The 23182-nt window shown below is 43.4% G+C and overlaps 1 protein-coding gene across 8 annotated transcripts; it reads left to right on the forward strand.

Annotated features, from left to right (window-relative positions):
- Positions 1–3544: 3544 nt before the first annotated feature.
- kcnj10a (potassium inwardly rectifying channel subfamily J member 10a) lies at positions 3545–19723 on the forward strand. 8 transcript variants are annotated; one of them, XM_013131678.4, is made up of 7 exons: positions 3545–4330; positions 11450–11547; positions 12038–12443; positions 12601–12812; positions 13665–13796; positions 13990–14167; positions 18418–19723. In XM_013131678.4, exons 3-7 carry the CDS (start codon positions 12101–12103, stop codon positions 18837–18839), a joined length of 1287 nt encoding a protein of 428 aa, XP_012987132.3. In that variant the 5' UTR covers positions 3545–4330; positions 11450–11547; positions 12038–12100; the 3' UTR covers positions 18840–19723. The 8 variants fall into 8 exon arrangements, with proteins under 8 accessions (XP_012987132.3, XP_012987137.3, XP_012987134.3 ...); XM_013131683.4 differs by having other exon boundaries at positions 12093–12443; XM_013131680.4 differs by having other exon boundaries at positions 11474–11547.
- The last annotated feature ends 3459 nt before the right edge of the window (positions 19724–23182 follow it).

The raw sequence follows: 23182 nt of genomic DNA on the forward strand, positions 1-23182 counted from the left end.
ACAGTTGAAGTGTACTTATGATATAAATTACAGACTGTTACATGCTTTGTAAGTAGGAAAACCTGCAAAACTGGCAGTGTATCAAATACTTGTTCTAAAAATGATTGTTGTCTTTGACAATTTACTGGAAAGGCGGTCTCTATGTTTGCTTCTGAATTGTAAGGTATTTGATGGGCAGTCCAATACAGAAAAAATAGATTTTACCTATTTACAATTCCACCTTTTTTTACACTGTATTGAAGAGTGCTTGTGACACAAATGTATCATTGCGAAAGCTGTAATTGGTACATGAAGTAGTTGTGCTATGGTGAAATGCCCCTTTAATGTATAGGGTCGTCACAGCTGATGGGTAAGAGATCTCAAAAGCGATAGTAAAATTTGCATGAGGGAAATGTGTTTGTGCTAACTGATCAGTGGACCTTGTTGGGCATGCATGTGTTATTCAGTTTCTATGAAGGTTCCGTGTACACCAACAGCTGCACCTCCAGTCACCACTCTGTCAAGCTCTGGAAGTTTTCGGATGACACCACGCTCATCTGACTTATTTCTGATGGAGACGAGTCCACCTACAGGTGGGAGATTGACCATCTGGTGTCCTGGTGCATTCGGAACAACTTGGAGCTCAACGCCCTAAAGACAGTGGAGATGATAACGGGCTTCAGGAGAAACCCAGCTGCCCTGGATGGCTCCCCAGTCAACTCGCTTTCTAGGCACCACCATCGTCGAGGATCTCAGGTGGGACCTGAACATCACCTTGATTACAGAGAAAGCTCAGCAGAGGATGTACTTCCTGCAGCAGCTGAAAAAAGTCAACCTGCCGACGAGTATGATGGGGCATTTCTACACTGCCATCATAGAGTCCATCCTGACCTCCTCCATCACTGTCTGGTACGCTGCAGCCACTGCCAAGGACAAGGGCAGGCTACAGCACATCATCCACTCTACAGAGAGGGTGACTGGCTGCAATCTGCCGTCTCTACAAGACCTACACACCTCCAGGACGCGGAGGCAAGTGGCAAAGATTGGGGCTGATCCCTCTCACCCTGGAAATGGACTATACAGAACCCTCCCCTCACGCCACAAGAACAGTTTCTTTCCTACAGCAGTAGGCCTCATGAACATACCCCCAGAGCCTAACTGACTATAGCCCACTCCCCACGTACACACACAACCCTCAACTGGATAATTCTTGCACCGTACATATTTTTTTAAATATTTATTTTCTCAGTCGCTTTGGTACATTTCTCAAATCATACTTAACATTTGCAAACCAGTAAGTGCATTTCTCGAAACAATTTGTACAAACATCACCACACAATGAATCACCTGCAAAAGCCTGTAATAAGTCCTAACTTCATCTCTCAAAAGTAAATATTTATGTCAGTGAACATATCATTGCCATCAAAATGATACATCCGTGAGGCATTGTTCACAAACAAGATAGTCAAAATGCTTAGTCATGTTGTCATTGCAACAGTGTACTCCAAAGTGTATCTGATGTCAATTAAGCCCACAGCATTGATGACTAAGCATTTATGATTGGGTTAGGGGTTTTCACATTAATGCTTTTTCTGTTGGTCTGTAAACAAATTACAGTACATGTCATCACGATACAGAAAATAAAAATACAAAATTAGCAAGTTTATCATAGGAAATACCCCTTAGACAGAAGTGTAGTGTACCTACGGGGAATCACAGTGCCGTCTTTCTACACCTCCTGGCGTCCTGGCCTGTCGGGCCACGGATTCTCATCCACATCACAATGGATCTCTTCCCTTGCAATGCAGCGCAGAAACAATCTCTTTCAGTGTCTCATCCAGCCTTTGCAGTCATCTGGTATCATGTCCTGACATGCTGCATCCATGGCAACCAGCATGGCAACCAGCAGGTTCATCTGAGTATCTGTCTGAGTATAGAATATATGATTGCCAGATTATGACGACTGGTTCAACCATTTTCCATTTAATGACTTATGCAATGAACTAATGCCTAGATGTTTGGGGAGGGAAGACTATTAAACAGTGAACCAGTATAATATGTTTTGATCAACATGACATAAGCCATTGATAATGTAGGAAAAAGCAGACAATTGTACATAATCGATTGCATGAATGTACAAGAGCATTTGAATTTTCAAAAGGAATGAGAAATTGCAGTAATGATGTGCACAAGTGACTAGAAGATGTGGAGGTTGAACAAGGAGTTTTGAGAATTTCAGTTGTGATCTGAGGAATGTCATTTTCAGTCTACTGTTTTTATGGTCAGTCCACTATTCTCATTTGTCAGAACAAATTCGTAGTTTGTTTTCCAAACTTGCTTGGCAATAAAACTCTTTCTGATTCTGTGTCAAGACAATGGCAGACACTCTTCCATGGAACTGGGCTGATCTGCAGAATGGGATTTCAGAATTTGAAAAAAGTGCTTAATGACTATAATGTCAAACTTTAATCATAATAACTTTAATAATGGATTTCTATAATCCATTATATCTGGGAATATTCTACCATTTTTAGGGGATGGTACGCATGTCCATAGAAACATCATTAAAATGACTTCTCAGAACACAACATAAAAGTGAATGTCTTTGTAAGTTCGTTTTTTTAAAGAGGTCACTAAGGACACGCCATGCAGGCTACTCCGGTGAGCAAAGGTGATGCGGTGGGAAGAGGTCTTTCTCTTAACCGAGAGAGTGGTGTGAAGGAAAAAGAAGTGGAGTCGGAAGGAAATGCCAGAGAATGGGACTGACAGAGAGAGAAAAGTGGGGAAACAACCATTCCATCGGACGGACCTGTATCACACAAAGTGGTCTGACCTCACTCCTTCACTTCCTCATTCTCCTCACCTCTTCCGTCTTCCTCCTCCCAACCCCCCTCTCCCTCTCTCCTTTATTTCACCCTCTGCATCCTCCTCATCCCTCTCTTTCATTCTACCCCGGGTTCTTTCCGTCCACTGCAGACCCTTTTCGTTGTGACACGGTTTTCCTGAAAGCGAGGGGATCCCGGCTCTCAGCGGGATCGGAGACGAGGGGAATGAACAACATGTGCTGGCAGGTGGGCGGGACCGCGAGATTAATGCACGTGTGAAAAAGAGTCTAATATCGTCCAGCGCGGGGGCTTATTGTGTGTGCCGCCCACCCCCGCCAGCACTGCTGTGGCGAGCTGTAAATTCAGCTCCCGCCTATATAAAAAACCGCACATGTGGGCATTCATTAAAGGCCGTCCACCACAAAAGATGATCCTACAAGAGAAGTTATAGTCGTTGACATTAAATATAACAACACAGGCGGACTGTTTCATTGTTCAGGGCCGCAATAACTCTCCAGTGGTCTTATTGTTTTTAACGTCAATTATTATTCAGGACACTTCCTCTGAGGTCCTTTGCAGCGGGAGCAAGTGCATAGTGTTTCTCCCCTTGCAGGCGGACATGGCGTGGCCTCATAAAGCGAAGCCGACATTACTCAGTAAACCATTGGCCAACTTTGCCGACGCAGAATTACAGTGAGCCAAGTCCACAATAAAGTATCTGTTGTTCCTTCAGGATTGTAAATACCTCGGTGCTTGCTAACAGTGAAATAACTTCCAGGCTTGTATCTTAACCATCAGAAATTTACATTAGAAAGTTGACAAAGGCTGAACAGTCTGGGACCCCTCAACAAGGGACCCATTTACAGTGAAGCCTACAGTCAGGGAGAGAGGGGAAAGAGATAGGAGGACAGAGGGAGAGAGGGAGAGAGAGAGAGAGAGAGAACGGGTGGGAGGAGAAGCTGGGAGGATAGTTGAATTAATGAATTAAAATGTCCGGAGAGTCCAGTTGAGTGACTGAAGACTTTTTCATTTATAAAGAGAAAACGTGAGAGGAAACAAGAGGAGAGACTCTCCAGATTCTTCATGAACTAGAAAAGCGACACAGCTCGAGATTCAACCGGGGGGACACTGAAGCTGTTTTATTACATAATAACTCCGTAACGTTCAACCGGAACCGGTACCAACTGACACATCAGTTTGAGAGCAACCATTACTTTGTCTTCGGTAAATTCGCTCTTAGTAGGATACTGAAAGTTTGTTGATTTGAATGTTTATTGACTTGTTAGGCCTATTGCAATTGAGAGGGCAACAATGTAGAACTGCAATCAGGATCGAAATCTGTGTAGACAGTGAAAGTTGCGGTTGACAGAACTGTCAACAAGTGAGGATTGCTCCGATCTGTGAGGTTGCCCTGATCATACAAAAAAGCCAAGTCGCACTTTATTTCAATTTATTTTCATGTTTTTTTTGCGATAAAAACAACTTCCTCCAAGTCTCAAAATTGCATTCAACAACTGCAACAAAAGGTGAGTGACGACAAGCACATCCAGTGTGATTATCCATGCAGGTTACAGGCCTGTATTAAATGTTGTTTTTCTAGACCATCTACATTGTGTCATTTGGCCCATCTCAAGGTGTAATGGTCGCTGCAGAGCTATATGAAGACAGCTGGGACTGTGGCTTATGTATGCCTGATATAAAAGGGCACTGAATAGTTACAGTATTCAAAGTACAAAGTCCTACTCTTTATGTAACAAATAACCATAATAGGTCAAATGCAAATTGACCAGCTGTTATTCTATTAGAACATGAGCAGAGACAGGTGCATATACATGAGGAGTTCTGCACGAGGAGTTCTGCTGAACACAGGTTAGGGGGTTAACTGTGTGTGTAATGTAATAGTAAATGGGTCTGTATTTACAGGTATCTACTTACTGTTTGGTTAGGAGAGATGCTGGACTCCTTTTGAATGAACCGAGATTTAAAATAAATGTCTGGATCAGTCAGTAGAATCTTGTGCTCAAATGTATACTACTATATCCTTCCCTGCTCGTCAACAAAGCTGTACATACTTATTTAAAGGATATCAAAGGATTGAATAATATTGAGATAATGAATTCAACTCCGCCATAGTTACGGTTTATGTGCTGTATATTAGTGTCCTGCATCACATCTGTAGGAAGACCACATGATCTGGGAGATGATGAGGACAATCCCCATGGATACTGAGAGGGTGCCGACATAACTTCCTTTGGCACCGACCCTGGCCCTATAACTAACATCAATCTCCTCCCTGGCGAAAGAGAGTTTAAATTGTACATTCCAGACCACTCACTCGTCTCCTAAACCCGACCCAAAAGCACCATTCATATATTTTGGGAGGCGGCTGCCAACATCGTGTGAAAGTAACTTCGGGAAGTGATGCTGTATTTTGTTTTCACCCAATGTAATTGCTCTTTGTCCACAAGCCTTAAACCATTACATTTTAAAATAGCAAACGCCATTAGGTAATTTAGGTCTTAGACTTACAGGTAGCACAAGGATTACTTGGGGATGCGTTTCTGTACAGTTGGTTGAATGAAATTGTACTCGAATAGTTTAGTTATTTTTGTGTTTGTTGGTTGCTGTGAAACGGAGTGCGAATAGCACCTTATTTTGTACATAAAGGGTGTGAAACAAGGAAAGAAGAGTTATAGACAAGACAACATTGTTTATATTACGTTCAATAAGCATATATAAACATACTCAAACAACTGAGAGCTGACAAAAAAATATTACTTACCCTATGTTCATACTCTATATACATAGTAATATTGTTACAGTACAATTTAAAAAGCTTTAGAGAGAGAGCAGGCATATGTCATATGTGTTAAAAAAATGACTTGCTTTCGTTCTGAGTAACCTCATGTGGTAGAGCATATCAAGATGCAGTGGCTCTATTTAGAACCAATTGCATGAAAATGTGTTTCTAAATTTGGTTATGGTGTACAAAGCGTGACTGGTGGGGGATGTTCATTGGAAGTGTATGCTATTTAAAGTGTATGCTACTCATCCATGAAGGAATGTCATGCATGGCTCTGCTGTTTGTTTGTCTTTAAAGTTCAGGACAAGGCCTGTTGATCTGCTTTGAGACAGATGCATCTTTGCTAGGTCGGTTTCTTGCTGCACCTGACCATATAACTGCACAGTTATCAAGATTGGAGCAGTAACTCCTTGTTAAGAGCATTAGTGAGCTCACTGCCTGTAGCTGCTGACGTGTAATGTGGAATCAGAATACATTTAATACATCTTCTTTCAGGTGGGAAATCATTTGTAAAATTAGAGAAGAGTAATGGCCCAAGGTAACTACCCTGAGGGACTCCACAGAACGTAAAAGGTTCCAATCGATACCAGGAGGGGATTGATAATAGTATTATTTAGTCTACATCTAAGGAAAATGTCCAGGATTGATAATAGTATTATTTAGTCTACATCTAAGGAAAATGTCCAGGATTGATAATATTATTATATAGTCTACATCTAAGGAAAATGTCCAGGATTGATAATAGTATTATTTAGTCTACATCTAAGGAAAATGTCCAGGATTGATAATAGTATTATTTAGTCTACATCTAAGGAAAATGTCCAGGATTGATAATAGTATTATTTAGTCTACATCTAAGGAAAATGTCCAGGATTGATAATAGTATTATTTAGTCTACATCTAAGGAAAATGTCCAGGATTGATAATAGTATTATTTAGTCTACATCTAAGGAAAATGTCCAGGATTGATAATGGATCATTTTATGATATCGCTCCTTGACTGCAGTCAGCTCGCTAATTGTCACTGAAAGGAAACATCATCATCATCATCATCTTCTTCCGCTTATCCGGGGCCGGGTCGCGGGGGCAGCAGTCTAAGCAGGGATGCCCAGACTTCCCTCTCCCCAGACACTTCCTCCAGCTCTTCCTTCCCAGGAAGGCGTTCCGGAGGCATCCGAAACAGATGCCCAAGCCACCTCAGCTGACCCCTCTCGATGTGGAGGAGCAGCGGCTCTACTCTGGGCTCCTCCCGGGTGACCGAGCTTCTCACCCTATCTCTAAGGGATCGCCCAGCCACCCTGCGGAGAAAGCTCATTTCGGCCGCCTGTATCCGGGATCTTGCCCTTTCGGTCATGACCCAAAGCTCATGACCATAGGTGAGAGTAGGAACGTAGATTGACCGGTAAATCGAGAGCTTCGCCTTGCGGCTCAGCTCTTTCTTCACCACGACAGACCGATACATCAACCGCATTACTGCAGAAGCTGCACCGATCAGGAAACAATCAGGCACAATAAAATTAGAACAAATGATGGATAGAGAACTACATTTTGCATCTAGGAAATACAACACCCTTTTAGTGAGGCCGCTTTGATCTTGTTGAAAAGAATTGTGTTGCCGCCGGGGCAAAATTAACGTGAGAAATTGCCAAGAAACTGAAGATCTCGTATAACTCTATGTACTACTTACTTCACACAACAGCGCAAACTAGCTCTAACTAGAATAGAAAGAGGAGTGGGAGGCCTTAGTGCACAATTAAGCAAGAGAACAAATACATTAGTGTCTAGTTTGAGAAACAGACGCCTCACAAGTCTGTATCAACACCAACAGTGAAGAGGCAACTCCGAGATGCTGGCATTCTAGATTAAATTTGATTAAACTTTATTGTCATTGAACAGTACAAGTACAGTAATGCAGTTAGCATCTATCCAGAAGTGTGGATAGAGGGCAGAAAATGTATATGTATTTACAAATATTAAGTATATGTACATTACAAGTGGAATGTGTATATGTGCAATGAAGGCAAATGCAGTACAAATGGCAAACTAAATGTGCATTGAAGACAAATAGAGGAGGGCAGAAAGTTCACAGGTTTTAGGTATAGTGAATGTCACAAGTGGGATAATAGCGTTTCGGGTAAAAATGGCAATTTCTCAATGGCATTCTAGATGTGCACACGAGGAAAATGAAGGTTTAACGTGGTAGGGTAGCTCGAGCAACCAAGCACGCAGAGATAGCAGCACTAAGGTCCTCCAGGTAGACTTGTGTGTAACAACTGTAGAAATGCAAGTACAATGGCAATTCTAACTGCAAAATGTAAATGTGCAAAGAGGCAAATTGAATGTCCAAGGTGGCATGTGCAACTGAAATGCAAGGATAGCAGCAGTGAAGTTCCTGAGGTAGACATGTACCTGTAACAATTGAAAAACGTCCATTATCAGGCATTGCAAGGCAGTGTCAGAGAAGTACAAGGGAGTAGTGGAACAAGGACCTGAGAGGCGGGCGGGTAAGTGATGGGTCACAGAGTTTAGAGTTCTTTGGGTCACAGAGTTCAGCAGGGTTACAGTGGATGGGACAAAACTGTTCCTGAGCCTGCTGGTGCTGGACTGAAGAGACCTGTAGCGCCTGCTTGATGGTAAGAGGGCAAACAGTTGTAGCATGGGCATGAAGGGTCCCTGATCACCCAGCATGCCCTGCATAGTCACTGCTTGTACTGGAGGTCTGCCATGGCAGGAAACTGGGTGCCAGTGATGAGCTGGGTGGTTTTCACTACCCACTGCAGGGCCTTCCAGAATGCTCTCGATTGTGCAGCGGTAGAAGTTCATAAGGATCCTGGAGGACAGAGGATCCTAGGCAGAGTTGCAGAGAAAAAGCCATATCTCAGACTGGCCAATAAAAAGAAAAGATTATGATGGGCAAGAGAACACAAATACTGGACAAAAAGTGTTATGGACAGAAAAAATCTAAGTTTGAGGCGTTGGGATCATGAAGAAAAATATTTGTGAGACAGACCAAAGGAAAAGATGCTGGAGAAGTGCTTGACGCCATCTGTCAAAAATGGTGAAGGCAATGTGATGGTCTGGGGGTGCTTTGGTGGTGGTAAAGTGGGAGATTTGTACAGGGCAAAAGGGATCTTGAAGAAGGAAGGCTATCACTCCATTTGGCAACACCTTGCCATACCCTGTGGACAGCACTTGAATTGAACCAGTTTCTTCCTTCAGCAGGACAATGACCCAAAGCACAACTCCAAACTATTCAAGATCTATTTAGGGAAGAGTCAGTGAGCTGGGATTCTGTCTATAATGGAGTGGCCAGCACAGACACTGGATCTCAGCTCTATTATCCTTACCGTATGGTATGTAAGAAGTGCCCATCAAACCAATCCAACTTGCTGGAGGTGCTTCAGGAAGCATGGGGTAAAATCTCTTTAGATTACCTGAAAAAATTTAAAACTAGAATATCAAAGGTCTGCTTGGCTGTAATTCCTGCAAATGGAGGATTCTTTGACAAATGCGAAGTTTAAAGGATAACATTTCTATCTCAATTAAAAATAATTATTTCTAACCAAGTCAATTGCTATATTTTCTATTCATTTTGCTGTGTTTCTTTTTTCAAACTCAGGTTTCACGGAAAACGAGGACATTTCTAAGTGAAAGGTAGTTCAAACGGTACACCACTTCGTTGTGGCTTGAATGTCCTGGAAGTGCTCCTTTAGGCTAGTTCAAGTGTCATAGAGTGCTTGTTGAGAACTTGTGCAGGGTACGATATCACTTAATATCATCCCCCTCAAAACCGACTGGTTGCTTAGGACGGCACCAAAGGACCTCCACTCCACTTCTGTTGGTGCTCATCAATGTGGGTGCAGTTTTGGTGGAGGTGGTACTGCTGTTTGCGTGGCCTTGTCACAGTTGCGGGCCTGTTGCTGTAGTGTTTGCACGGGTTGCTGGGATGTCGTCGGACTGCTGTGTGTTAAGGTTGTTTGGGGATGTTGGCTGGGTGCCTTAACGTAGGAGAAGGAGGGAGTGGAGGAGGGGTGATTACACCTCTCAGGAATACCAATGAGCATCTTTTGTCATTGAACAGCCATTCACTTTCCACACATTCTCTCTTTCTCCTTCTCTCCTCTCTTGCTTTCCCTCACCACCTCTAGCTCTCTTTACCTCTATTCTGTCTCTCCCTCTCGATTCTCTCAATTAAAGTCCTTTCTTTCTCCTTCGCTGCCCCCTTATACTCTTGAATCACATATGATTACACACAATACACACACACACACACACACACTTTCACTCTCTCACTCACTCAGTTGTATTTTTCAATGGTGGCTTTTGTCTCTTTCATCTCCTCTCTAAACAAAGGATTCTTGTGCACACAGGACAGAGAGAGAGAGAGAGAGAGAGAGATGGCGAGAGGGAGAAATAGAGGAAGAGAGACGATAGTTGAGACAAAGTCACAAAAGTATTCAAATAAATACAGAAATAATGGATATATAGTGGTAAACATTTTCCTGCAAGATCGATGAATTGTTGCAAACATTCAGACGTTTCTACAGTGATATTTTCAGGTGGCAGTGTTGTGTGTCCCGCTGGGAGTGTGTGTTTACTGTATGTGTAGGTGGAGTCAGAGTAGGGTTCAGGGGTCAGCTGTGAATGCCCTCGGCCTATCACACATGTCGGTCCGAAGCCATGCCTCCTCCTCCCCCCAGTCTTAGTATTCTGAGCACAGAAGTTTACACAGATCCCTATTCATACTCAGCAGTGTGATCTCCAGCAGAGGGAGAGAGAGAGAGAGAGAGAGAGACCAGAGGGAGGAATAAGAGGTAGAGAGAGAGAATAGAGTGTGCAAGTTTGTACACAGGGAGAAATCAGTGGGTATAGAACGTATCAGATTGCCTTGCACTCACAGCTTTGTGAGAGATGCTTTTTCTTTTCACTGGATCCAGAAAGTGGAGGATGGGAAAGACAAATGGGAAATGAAGCAAGAAAGCAACAGAAAGAAGAATGGAGTGAAAAGAGAGAGAGAGAGAGAGAGAGAGAGAGAAAAGGAAGTCAAACCAGAGTCAGTTAAAGAATAACAAACAGTGTCCAGAATTATGCTCAGGTCAAAGCCTCCTACACACAAAGTATCCACATTGCCAGGGAGACACCAGGTGATCGGTTGACACGGTATCACATTTACTGTAAACTGAGCTGGAGCCCAATCTGGAACATACAGCTGCAGAACTCAGTGAGGAGACCTGATGAATTTACATACCACATCCAATTTACATACATTGACACCTACCCGTTCGACCTTACGTGACAGCAAAGGGCCAGTCAAGCCATTTACCTGTGACTGTATTCATGGGCAGCACATTTTAAGTAACGTATGTGTTTATTCACAAACATCTGAGAACACTGGGCACTAGGTCACTTTAAAACTGGTTGATGAAACCCAAAGAAAATCTCCTTTATGTTACAGAAGGGGGAACTGGGAGATTTGTTTTGAATAAGGATGTGATTTCCCTTCAATTAACTCATCTTCCACACCCTATGTAAAGCACCTCTAACTCAATGACCTTTTTAAAGTTCTTCTGAGTTACGCCTAAATCACAGAACAATGCTGATTAGGCAGTTGGTTAAGTTTACTTTATGCAGTGCATACATTAGAATAGTCAAAGGGGAAATACTCTTGAGTGATTTACTGTTGGTCTTTTGAATGTCTGCAAGGTGTTGTAGATGGCTACTGTAGCAGACAGAATTTGGACTAAGGTTCTGTAACTGTTGCGGACAAAGGGACATTAAAAGGGATTTTAGATTTAATAAAAGCACATTTATAAATGATTGATCTAGCATCTCTCGTTCCTAGATCCATGCTGCTTTTCTGTTCCAGCTTTTAGGCGGGGAATAAGAAAGGCTTGTTTCTCCTGCTCATGATCCAGCCAGCGTGATGTACTGCAGACACATGTGAGTGTCTTCGCATCATAGGGGTTTTTTAATGTGAAAAGACAGCTGCAGCTTCCCGCTGAAAGGGGGCTTTTACTTTGAAAGGGCAGCTGCTGTTCCGGCTGAAAAGAGAAGGGAAAGCATAAAAGAGAGAGAGAATTCAATAGTCCACCTTGGACGGCCTCAAGACTGCCTCTGTCCGCTTGAGAAATGTGCCAATTGGTCACATTTCAAATCTCTCTTTCCCCTTTTCTCTGTGCCTTCCTCTTCTCATCCCCATCCTGACCGTTCCAATCCTTTTTCCAATCTTTTTCCAATCATTCACTCTTTCACCATTCCATCCTTTCTCACAATCCTTACGTTGGTTTAATAATAAAATGCAATTTTAAATTTTTTAATTTGGACCACTTAAAATCTCTTCATCTATCTTTACTCTTGTATCTCTTTACCTCTCTCCATAATCAACCCTCTCCCTCGCTCTCCTTTTCCACTGCCCCCCCCCACCTCTCAGATTCATCCTCCCTGACCCCACACTGAACCTCCTCCATCATCCTTCTCCCATCAAGCTGCAGCCATGACCTCGGCCACTCCCCCCTCCTCTCGCAGCTCCTCCCCCCAGAAGGTTTGTCACTCCACGACGCAGACGGAGGTTCTCAAGCCGCTGCTGGGGGCCGGGGGGGCGGCGGTCTGTGCCCTGCGAAGGCGGCGACGTGTTCTTTCCAAGGACGGCCACAGCAACGTGCACGTCGAGCATGTGAGCGGCCGCGGGGCACTGTATCTGCGCGACATCTGGACGACATTCCTGGACATGCAGTGGCGCTACAAGTTCTTCCTGTTCTCGGCCACTTTCGCTGGGACCTGGTTCCTGTTCGGGGTTCTGTGGTACCTGGTGGCACTGGTGCATGGAGACCTGCTAGGTGAGGATCGTAGAGGAGGGAAGGGGAATGAGAGACGGCAGATAGAAATCTCTTGGAGCTCAGTTGGTAGAGGTAGAGCTTGTCACTTGTCAGAGCTTGACCTCTGCGCCTCTTTGCACCCCCCCCCCCAACCCGCCCGCCTGCCCCTCCCTTCTAGAGTTCGACCCACCGTCCAATCACACGCCGTGCGTGATGCAGGTGCAGACCCTCACCGGGGCGTTCCTCTTCTCGCTGGAGTCCCAGACAACCATTGGCTATGGCTTCCGATGCATCACCGAGGAGTGTCCCGCCGCCATTGTCCTCCTCATCCTCCAGCTCGTCATCACCATGGTGATGGAGATCTTCATCACTGGAACCTTCCTCGCCAAGGTAATTCCCCATGCTCTGGGGGGATTGATGCCTCGGTTGCTATGACATCACGTTCCTTGATGAATCCAACATCTACAGTGCTGATGTACAGTGCTAGAATCTACACACAAGACACACTGTTAGTCATATAGCTTTGTCAGCTCACAATATGAACTGCGCCCATTCACAGAGTAGAACAAATATTCCTTTGACAACACACAGCACTGGAGCGCTAAGTTAATGACAGTAGTTCATAACCCCATCTCCTATTCTTCCTCGACTCTGTCTCTAAACTAAGAGGGTGAAGGTCATTATTGTTGTTTCTACCTCTCGCTCTGGGCCAAATAATTCTGTGTGGGTACATGTTCAATTATTCTGATAGGGACCAAAAATGAGAAAGGATTAGGTTAAAAGTATGATTGGGGTGAGGGTTATAAATAGGGTTGGGATTTACGGTCCTGTGTTTGGGGTGAGGGTTATAAATAGGGTTGGGATTTACGGTCCTGTGTTTGGGGTGAGGGTTATAAATAGGGTTGGGATTTACGGTCCTGTGTTTGGGGTGAGGGTTATAAATAGGGTTGGGATTTACGGTCCTGTGTTTGGGGTGAGGGTTATAAATAGGGTTGGGATTTACGGTCCTATGTTTGGGGTGAGAGTTATAAATAGGGTTGGGATTTACGGTCCTGTGTTTGGGGTGAGAGTTATAAATAGGGTTGGGATTTACGGTCCTGTGTTTGGGGTGAGGGTAATAAATAGGTTTGGGATTTACGGTCCTGTGTTTGGGGTTTAATGCTAGAGGTTGAGGAAAACAGGATTTTAAATGGGAAGATGTTTATACAGTAATACAAATGTAAAGCGGCTGCCTTTTCTTAGGTGGCGCGGCCTAAGAAGAGAGGCGAGACTGTGAAGTTCAGTCAGCACGCCGTGGTGTCCAATCACGAGGGCCGGCCCTGCCTCATGATTCGTGTGGCCAACATGCGCAAAAGCCTGCTGCTGGACTGCTCGGTAGCAACCCCTTCTCTCTCACACTCTCTGTTCTATCGCCTGGCTCTCTTTGTGTGTCGGTGCCTGTATGCGTGTCTGTTAGTGAGTGTACGCGATTGAGTCTATGCGTCTGTGGAAAAAACAGAGACTTTTATCATTCTTGCTTCATAATTCTCTCACGTTGTATGAAACATGACTCCTTTCTGGGTCTCAGGTGGCAGGGAAGTTGCTCCAAACGTCCCAGACCAAGGAGGGGGAGACGGTGAGGCTGGACCAGAGGAACGTTCCCTTCCAGGTGGACACGTCCAGCGACAGCCCCTTCCTCATCCTCCCCCTCACCTTCTACCACATCATAGACGACAGCAGCCCGCTGAGGGCCTGGGCCGCCAAGGGTACGCCAAGGCATATGAAATGTTGGATTGCCAACTGCAAACTTTGAATGCACTGAACCTTGAATACTGTGCGTTTGTGCTTAAACCGATGTATAGGAAAGTCCCAGCCAGAACTGGATGATCAAATGAATATACAAGCGCATTTCCAAAAAATGCTGTGACGCTGCGTAAAATGCAAATAAAAACAGAATGCAATGATGTGCAAATCATTTATCCCTGTATTTAATTTAAAAAAGTACAAAGACAACATATCAAATGTTGTAACTGAGAAATTTTGAATTTGATGCCAGCAACACTTTTCATTTTTTACCACAGTGTGGCATCACTTCTTCTTGTAACTATTCTATGTAAGCATTTGGGAACTGAGGAGATCAATTGCTGTAGATCTGAAAGTGAATTGTTTTCCCATTCTTGCTCGTAATAGGATTTCAGCTGCTCAACAGTTCAAGATCTTCTTTTTCCTGTCTTTACTTCTGAAAGACCAATCCTCTATGGGATGCTCTTTTCATACCCAATCTTTTTACTGACCTGTTGCCAATTGACCTAATAAGTTGTGTGATATACCACCAGGTTTAGTTTTTTAGCATTACACAACTTTCCCAGCCTTTTGTTGGCCCTGCCTCAGCGTTTTTGAAACATGTTGCTTGAATCAAATTCTAATTGGGCATATATCAACATTTGACATGTTGTCTTTGTACTATTCTCTATTGAATATATACGGGTTTGAATGATTTGCACATCTTTCCATTCGGTGTTTTTTACCCTTTACGCAGCGTCCCAACTGGAAACGGGGTTGTATAACAGTGGTTACAGTCTCTTGTACCATCTTGTGTCCAATTTATGAAACCGTATGTGACCTAAATCATGATAGTTACATTGCTTGGCAACACAGTGCAGCAGTCCTGTCCATGTTCCGTAGGTGGTGGTGTACAGGTGTGGGAAGTTAATTTGATCACCCTGTTGCGTGATACTTGGGGCATTTGGGGTTTAAACTTTTACTGCAGTGAGTCCTGCAGTGGCACCCGTTCCATGTCATAAATAGAATTTATTACTGTTTACATACACGAGAAAACTGAGGATTTAGCTAAATAAAGGCCTGTTCAAGCAAGAAACATTTGTTGAATATACTTTATTACTGTTTCTAAATTACAAAATAAAAGGCCTGTCCTTCTTGCTAAAGACAGACTGTTCAAATGTATGTGCACAATTATTTGGGCATGCATTGTCAAGATGTTTGTGAACCCCTAGATGGAAATATAGACCCACTGGGTGTTTGTAAACAGTCCCCACACTCTGTGGCGTATGTGTAACTGTTTCGCTCTGAAATCCCTGCAAATACATTGACATTTATTGATAATTGAAAAGCGTAACAAATCAGGTATTAAGACCCAAGAAGACACAAAGCTGTGACCCCAAACGCGGTTCTGCAAAAATACTGAATTAACAGACTGAATACTTTATGTACATGAGGTATTTCAGTTTTGAATGAACTGGCACACATTTCTAAAAATGTTTGCTTTATTATGGGGAAGTGTGTGTAGATTGATGGAAACATGTATTGTAGCGTGCAGAAGTCTTAGCCACTTGAAAGTCAAACTAATACCATTTATTGGGGTAATGTTTTCACCGCCTTTTCTTCTGACATTTGGGAGTTATCTTGATTGTTTACAGACTTGTATACAGGCTTCACATTTTTGTGTATGATGTTTAAACTACCGCAGTGAAAGGTTTTGGCTTTTTATAATTTCCTGTCTAGAAAACACCTGCTTCTACACCTGCTTTGTGGTCTTCGGTAGCTTGTGTTGCGAGTTGTGGGTTCAATTCTCACAAGGTAGCATTAAAAGCCTGTTAAAAGTAGACTGAGTTGTTTCTGTTCCCATGTCTGATCGCCAGTGTTTGAAGACGGCCCCTTGGGGTTTGAGAACTGAAACAGCTGTCTCGAGGGAAAGAGAATGTTGGATTTAGGGGGTTAAACCTGACTGGTGCGATGGAGATAGTGAGCACTTGGAATTGAGAAGGTGGAAGGTTAAGGGGGATGGGTTGGGTTGATGGAGTGTGCACGGATGTGTTTGCGGGCGTGTTTGTGTGTCTGAACATATGAGAGTGTGTTCATGAGAGTTTCTATCTCTGCGTTTATTTGTGTATGTGTTCTGGCGTCTGGGGGGTGTTTCTGGGAGGGGGTGTCTCTCCGTCTGCGTCTGTGTGTGTTTGTGTGTGGGTGTGTGTGTGTTTGTGTGTGGGTGTGTGTGTGTTTGCGTGTGTGTGTGTGTGGGTGTGTTTGTGTGTTTGTGTGTGGGTGTGTGTGTGTTTGTGTGTGTGTGTGTGTGTGTGTTTGTGGGTGTGTGTGTGTGTGCATCCGTGGAATGTGTCTGCGTGAGTGGGTGCCAGGGCGTCTCATTAGAAGACAATGGGGTACAGTCCTGAATGGAGAGGGGGTGCTGACACTGTCAGGGGGATCCTCTTACAGGAAGGCTCAGGGCACTATTAGTGACCCGCGCCGATCACTCTACCTCCTCCAAATCCGACTGAATCTTTCCTCATTACCTCTCCACTACTTTCCTCTCTCTCTCTCTCTCTCTCTCTCTCTCTCTCTCTTTCTCCCTCTGTCTGTTTCACTTGATTACAGCTCCACTGTCCTCTTTGTTGTGACCCTACCTCTACCTCCACTTTTCCTGTTTCTTATCTCTGGACACTCTTTAATACCTCTCCACTCTTTTCCTGTTTCTTATCTCTAGACTCTCTTTAATACCTCTCCACTCTTTTCCTGTTCTGTTCGGAATCTGTGTTGGCACCAGAAGAATCTTCCGTGTTGTGCATGTGACATGTATTTGATTATCTTTCAGTTGCATGAACGTTCTTCCCCATCAATAAATGCTAGCTTTCAGGCTGCAATGTTTAAAAAAAGGAATCTGGAGTGTGTATAATTTGTTTATATACACAATTATATACAATAATGGCATTAACCCCTGCCAAAGTATCTATTCATTACAGTCCACAAACCAAGGTACCTTTTTTTTTGTGTTGGATTCTTTTTCTGCTGAAACAAATGAAGATATGGCATCATGTAGACTTAATGTCTCAATACATCTCTTTTCCTGGAAACCCTCCCTCTCGTTCCGTTTCACACTCTGTCACACTTTTTGTTTTTCTCTGTCCCTCCCCCTCCTTTTTTCTCTGTCCCTCGTGCTCTCTTATTCTTTCTGTCATCCTCTCCCCTCTCTCTCTCCTGTCTATAATGGGTCTCTCTGTGTAGTTTAGTCAGACTCCCGGTAAACTGACTGGTAAATCAGATTGTATGGCATTCTGTTACTATGAACTTAATACGACATTCAATGACGGCTGATCCCAAATAACCCTCCATTTGGCTTCAGACTGTGTACCTGGATCTTTAAAAACTAAAATGTAAAAGTAGAATGGTACTACTGTTAAGAGTATGAAAATGCATAATACTAATAGCACACATTACATCTTAATAATGGAACCGCCTTTGAACCTGTGATGAAATGTGGTTTCAGTGTTAGTTGTCTCGATGTTAAGTGACATTATGTCATAGATTTGCATCTGCACCACTTTGATTCACACCGATGGGGAGTTAGGGACTTTGCCAGTTTGGTTTCAGGAATGAATTACTACTAGTTTAAATTATTTCACTGTGGAGATCCCCTCAGTACAAGTCACTGTAGCACATTAGTGTCCTGAGACCTGGTTGGCAGCCAGCCCACACGTTATCTCTAGAACAGACAGAATTTTTTTTGCGGGCCACAATTAACACATCTTTTCAACCAATGTCACAGACCATAAAAAAGTTATAATTGGGCCAGACCTGGCCCCCGGGCCATAGTTTGGACAGTCCTGGTCTAGCACATTACATACACAGGCAATTCAAACCTTCCATTCAAAGCCAATACGAACACATTAACAATGGAAATAAGAGATACAAAATGCAGCATCAAGTGAAAGGAATAAATCATAAATGAATAAGGTAGTTTGATCGTACGCACATTTCCTGAACGAGGGGCTTAGTCTGGGCTGATAGACACACTATGCCAGCTCTCTTTCAATTACTTTTTTAGTTTCAGTCACAGGGGCGTATTTTGGCTTTTGTTTAAAACTCTAAAGTCCAACACTATTGAATCCATCTTTGCGTAAAATTGGATGCTGCCCCTAGAAATAGCTATTAGCCACTGTATTAACATTATATTACATGATGGTAAATGTGATGCTCAACAGTTCACATCTTCCCTGCACAGGTGGAGGATGGACGGACCCGGACCTGGCTGACTTTGAGCTGCTGGTGATCTTAAGCGCCACGGTGGAGCCCACCTCCGCCTCCTGCCAGGTGCGCACCTCCTACCTCCCCGACGAGATCCTGTGGGGGTACGAGTTCCCCCCCGTGGTCTCCTTGTCCCCCTCGGGCAAGTACGTGGCCGACTTTGCCTTCTTTGACAAGGTGGCCAAAACCAAGATGCCGCCCCTCTTTAAGCAGGCCCCGCCCCTGAGCCCGGCCATGCAGTCGTCCCGTCACCACGACGGCAGCGGAGGGGCCGCAGAAGAAGGGGCGGACCCAGAGAAGATGAAACTGGAAGAGACCTACAGGGGGGAAGAGAGAGGGAGGGAGAGGGGACGAGTGAGAGACAGTAGTCCCCTTAGTGTCCGAATCAGCAATGTTTAGAGAGAGAGAGAGAGAGAGAGAGAGAGAGAGAGAGAGAGAGAGAGAGGGGAGAGCACGAGGATGAAAGGATGGAAGGAGAGAGCAAGGAGAAAGGAGAGGAGATATGTATGGACAAAATGGATCTAGAGATAATAAAGGGATGGAGAAAAAATAGATGAGCTGCTCCACTTTTGAAAACACATGAACATATCCACACACACACGTATATTCGTTTTATTTTTGACCTGATGGGAATACATGACCCCCATTGTTGATTTGGATTTTCAAGGGGTAAAAGAACGAAATATTTCCGATCTGGGTTTAATGTACTTTAATGAAAGGGATCAAAATGCATCTTTCCTTTTATTCTTGGAGGACTTGTGTTACTGAAAGGGTTGACAGATTTATGTGCATAACAGGGTGTAAGGACATAATCACAGACTCATGGTTTTTCCTGGACGTAATCACAGACTCATGGTACTGTTAGTTTTTGACACAGTAAGGTTCTCTGTCTACACTGTAGCAAACGGGAGTGGGAATATTGGACAAAACATCTTGAAGGATTTCATTTGAATATATCATACTGTATATATATGTATTTTGTCACTAACGATACAATGGCACTGCTGATTCTTTTGAGTGCTTTTGATTATGCATTTCGCAGAGCTGGGGTCAGTTCCAATTCCATTAACTCCAAATGTTTTTTACTGAAAAGTATGGAGACTGAAAAGTGGGTGTGATTCCAGTATTGGCTGGAATTGAAATAGAATTGAGCCCTATTCTAATAATTATTGTTTCTGATCTGCTATGCTTTCTTTTCACTGGAATATGTTGTATGTGTTGGAGCTGAATGTTAACAATACTAAAAGCACTTTAACTTGATGGGTAATGCTACTTTACACAAAAACAGTGATGGGTCTTGATTTCATGCACTGTATATGTGTTAGTGTGCACGATCCGGTTATAATAGTACATGTGGACCAGAAGGCCCTCAAACACGATAGTCTGCACATGGTTTTTAGCAGATATTCCTGGTTTTGGGGAAGTAAATGACTTTTATGTTTAAGCATTAGCGGTTAGGTATTAGGGCTAAGTTAAGGTTGGAATTAGGTTTATGGTTTGGATAAGGGGAAAGGGAACATGGATTGAGTTTTTTTTCCGTGTGTCCTCATGGGTAAAAAAAAAGACAAAATGTGTTTGCTTTGTCAGTGCGTGCATCTGCATTCGCAATGTGTTTAAATGAGTTAGTATGAGTGAGTCTTTATACATATGTATGTATGTATATATGTATGTTTGTATGTATATACAGTGGGGCAAAAAAGTATTTAGTCAGCCACCAACTATGCAAGTTCTCCCACTTAAAAAGATGTGAGAGGCCTGTAATTTTCATCAAAAAATCCAGAAAATCACATTGTAAGATTTTTAATGAATTCATTGGTAAATTATGGTGGAAAATAAGTATTTGGTCAATAACAAAAGTTAATCTCAATACTTGTTGTATACCCTTTGTTGGCAATGACAGAGGTCAAAGGTTTTCTGTAAGTCTTCACAAGGTTTTCCACACTGTTGCTGGTATTTTGGCCCATTCCACCATGCAGATCTCCTCTAGAGCAGTTATGTTTCAGGGCTGTCGCTGGGCAACACGGACTTTCAAGATTTTCTATGGGGTTGAGATCTGGTGACTGGCTAGGCCACTCCAAGACCTTGAAATGCTTCTTACGATGCCACTCCTTCCTTGCCCGGGCGGTGTGTTTGGGATCATTGTCATGCTGAAAGACCCAGCCACGTTTCATCTTCAATGCCCTTGCTGATGGAAGGAGGTTTTCACTCAAAATCTCACGATACATGGCCCCATTCATTCTTTCCTTTACACGGATCAGTCGCCCTGGTCCCTTTGCAGAACAACCCCAAATCATGATGTTTCCACCCCCATGCTTCACAGTAGGTTTGGTGTTCTTTGGATGCAACTCAGCATTCTTTCTCCTCCAAACACAACAAGTTGAGTTTTTACCAAAAAGTTATATTTTGGTTTCATCTGACCATATGACATTCTCCCAATCCTCTTCTGGACAATCCAAATGCTCTCTAGAAAACCTCAGACGGGCCTGGACATGTACTGGCTTAAGCAGGGGGACACGTCTGGCACTGCAGGATTTGAGTCCTTGGCGGCGTAGTGTGTTACTGATGGTAGCCTTTGTTACTTTGGTCCCAGCTCTCTGCAGGTCATTCACTAGGTCCCCCCGTGTGGTTCTGGGATTTTTGCTCACCATTCTTGTGATCATTTTGACCCCACGGGGTGAGATCTTGCTTGGAGCCCCAGATCGAGGGAGATTATCAGTGGTCTTGTATGTCTTCCATTTTCTTATAATTGCTCCCACAGTTGATTTCTTCACACCAAGCTGCTTACCTATTGCAGATTCAGTCTTCCCAGCCTGGTGCAGGTCTACGATTTTGTTTCTGATGTCCTTTGACAGCTCTTTGGTCTTGGCCATAGTGGAGTTTGGAGTGTGACTGTTTGAGGTTGTGGACAGGTGTCTTTTATACAGGTAATGAGTGGAGGACAGAGGAGCCTCTTAAAGAAGAAGTTACAGGTTTGTGAGAGCAAGACATCTTGCTTGTTTGTAGGTGACCAAATACTTATTTTACCGAGGAATTTACCAATAAATTCATAAAATATCCTACAATATGATTTTCTGGATTTTTTTCTACTCATTTTGTCTCTCATAGTTGAAGTGTACCTATGATGAAAATTACAGGCCTCTCTCATCTTTTTAAGTGGGAGAACTTGCACAATTGGTGGCTGACTAAGTACTTTTTTCCCCCACTGTATGTATGTATGTATGTATGTATATATGTATGTATGTATATATGTATGTATGTATATATGTATATATGTATGTATGTATGTATATATGTATATATGTATGTATGTGTGTGTGTGTGTGTGTGTGTGTGTATGTGTATACGTGTGTGTGTGTGTATGTGTCTGTGTGTGTATGTTTGTGTGTATGTATGTACGTGTATGTGTGTGTGTTTGTCATTCTTATTCATCTACAGACATCTGATTCCTTTTCTATGGTGCCAGTGAATGTCATTTTTAATGTCGGAGTGAGTCCCTGGGTTTTAATGCCTGTCGGAGTGAGTCCCTGGGTTTTAATGCCTGTCGGAGTGAGTCCCTGGGTTTGCTTTATCGGGCCCATGTTCAGTGGCAAAACTTAAAAGGACATTAAAAATGTATTTGCAGAAACTCCAAGAATAGAGCTTACCTGATTCTTTATTCAACATCCTGTTTAAGAGTGGCATTTATGTTCTACATTGAACATTTATATCTGACCATTCCAAAACCATGCTTCCTGCTAAACATGACCCATGACCACAACTGTTTATAATGTGTTGCCCAGACCAGGGCTCATCTCTGTAACTGGGAAATCAACACCCTAACAGCAATTATAACACAAAGTGCCTGTTGTAATAAATTTGGAAGACTTTTAATTATTCTGTTTGTGTTTCTCTGTCACTCCCCCATGTTTCTCTGTCAGACCCCCATATCCAACTCAGCATTTAAGTTAAACCATTGCTGAATTAACTGTCTGACACCAGGATTTTTATTATATATACACTACCAACCAAACATTTGGACACACATACCCATTCTGATTTTGACTGGAATTATATATATACACCGATCAGCCATAACATTATGACCACCTGCCTAATATTGTGTAGGTCCCCCATTTGCTGCCAAAACAGCCCTGACCGGTCGAGGCATGGACTCCACTAGACCTCTGAAGGTGTCCTGTGGTATCTGGCACCAAGACATTGTCCAGCACATCCCACAGATGCTTGATTGGATTGAGATCTGGGGAATTTGGAGGCCAAGTCAACACCTTGAACTCATTGTTATGTTCCTTAAACCATTCCTGAACCATTTTTGCTCTCAGGGAATATCGTTGCCATGAAAGGGTGCACATGGTCTGCAACAATGCTTAGGTAGGTGGTACGTGTCAAAGTAACATCCACATGAATGGCAGGACCCAAGGTTTCCCTGCAGAACACGTGCCCATTGTATGTACTTTCGGCAGTGGACTGCAATGCACTGTGTGTTCTGACACTTTTCTATCAGTACCAGCATTAACCTTTTCAGCAATTTGAACTACAGCAGCTTGTCTGTTGGATCGGACCACACGCTTGTCTGTTGGATCGGCCAGCCTTTGCTCCCCACGTGCATCAATTAGCCTTGGCCGCCCATGACCGTGTCGCCGGTTCACCGCTTTTCCTTTCTTGGACCACATTTGAAAGGTACTGACCACAGCAGACCGGGAACATCCCACAAGGGCTGCCGTTTTGGAGATGCTCTGACCCAG

Source organism: Esox lucius, chromosome 24 (assembly GCF_011004845.1).
Source record: "Esox lucius isolate fEsoLuc1 chromosome 24, fEsoLuc1.pri, whole genome shotgun sequence".
In the NCBI taxonomy this organism is placed as follows: domain Eukaryota; kingdom Metazoa; phylum Chordata; class Actinopteri; order Esociformes; family Esocidae; genus Esox; species Esox lucius.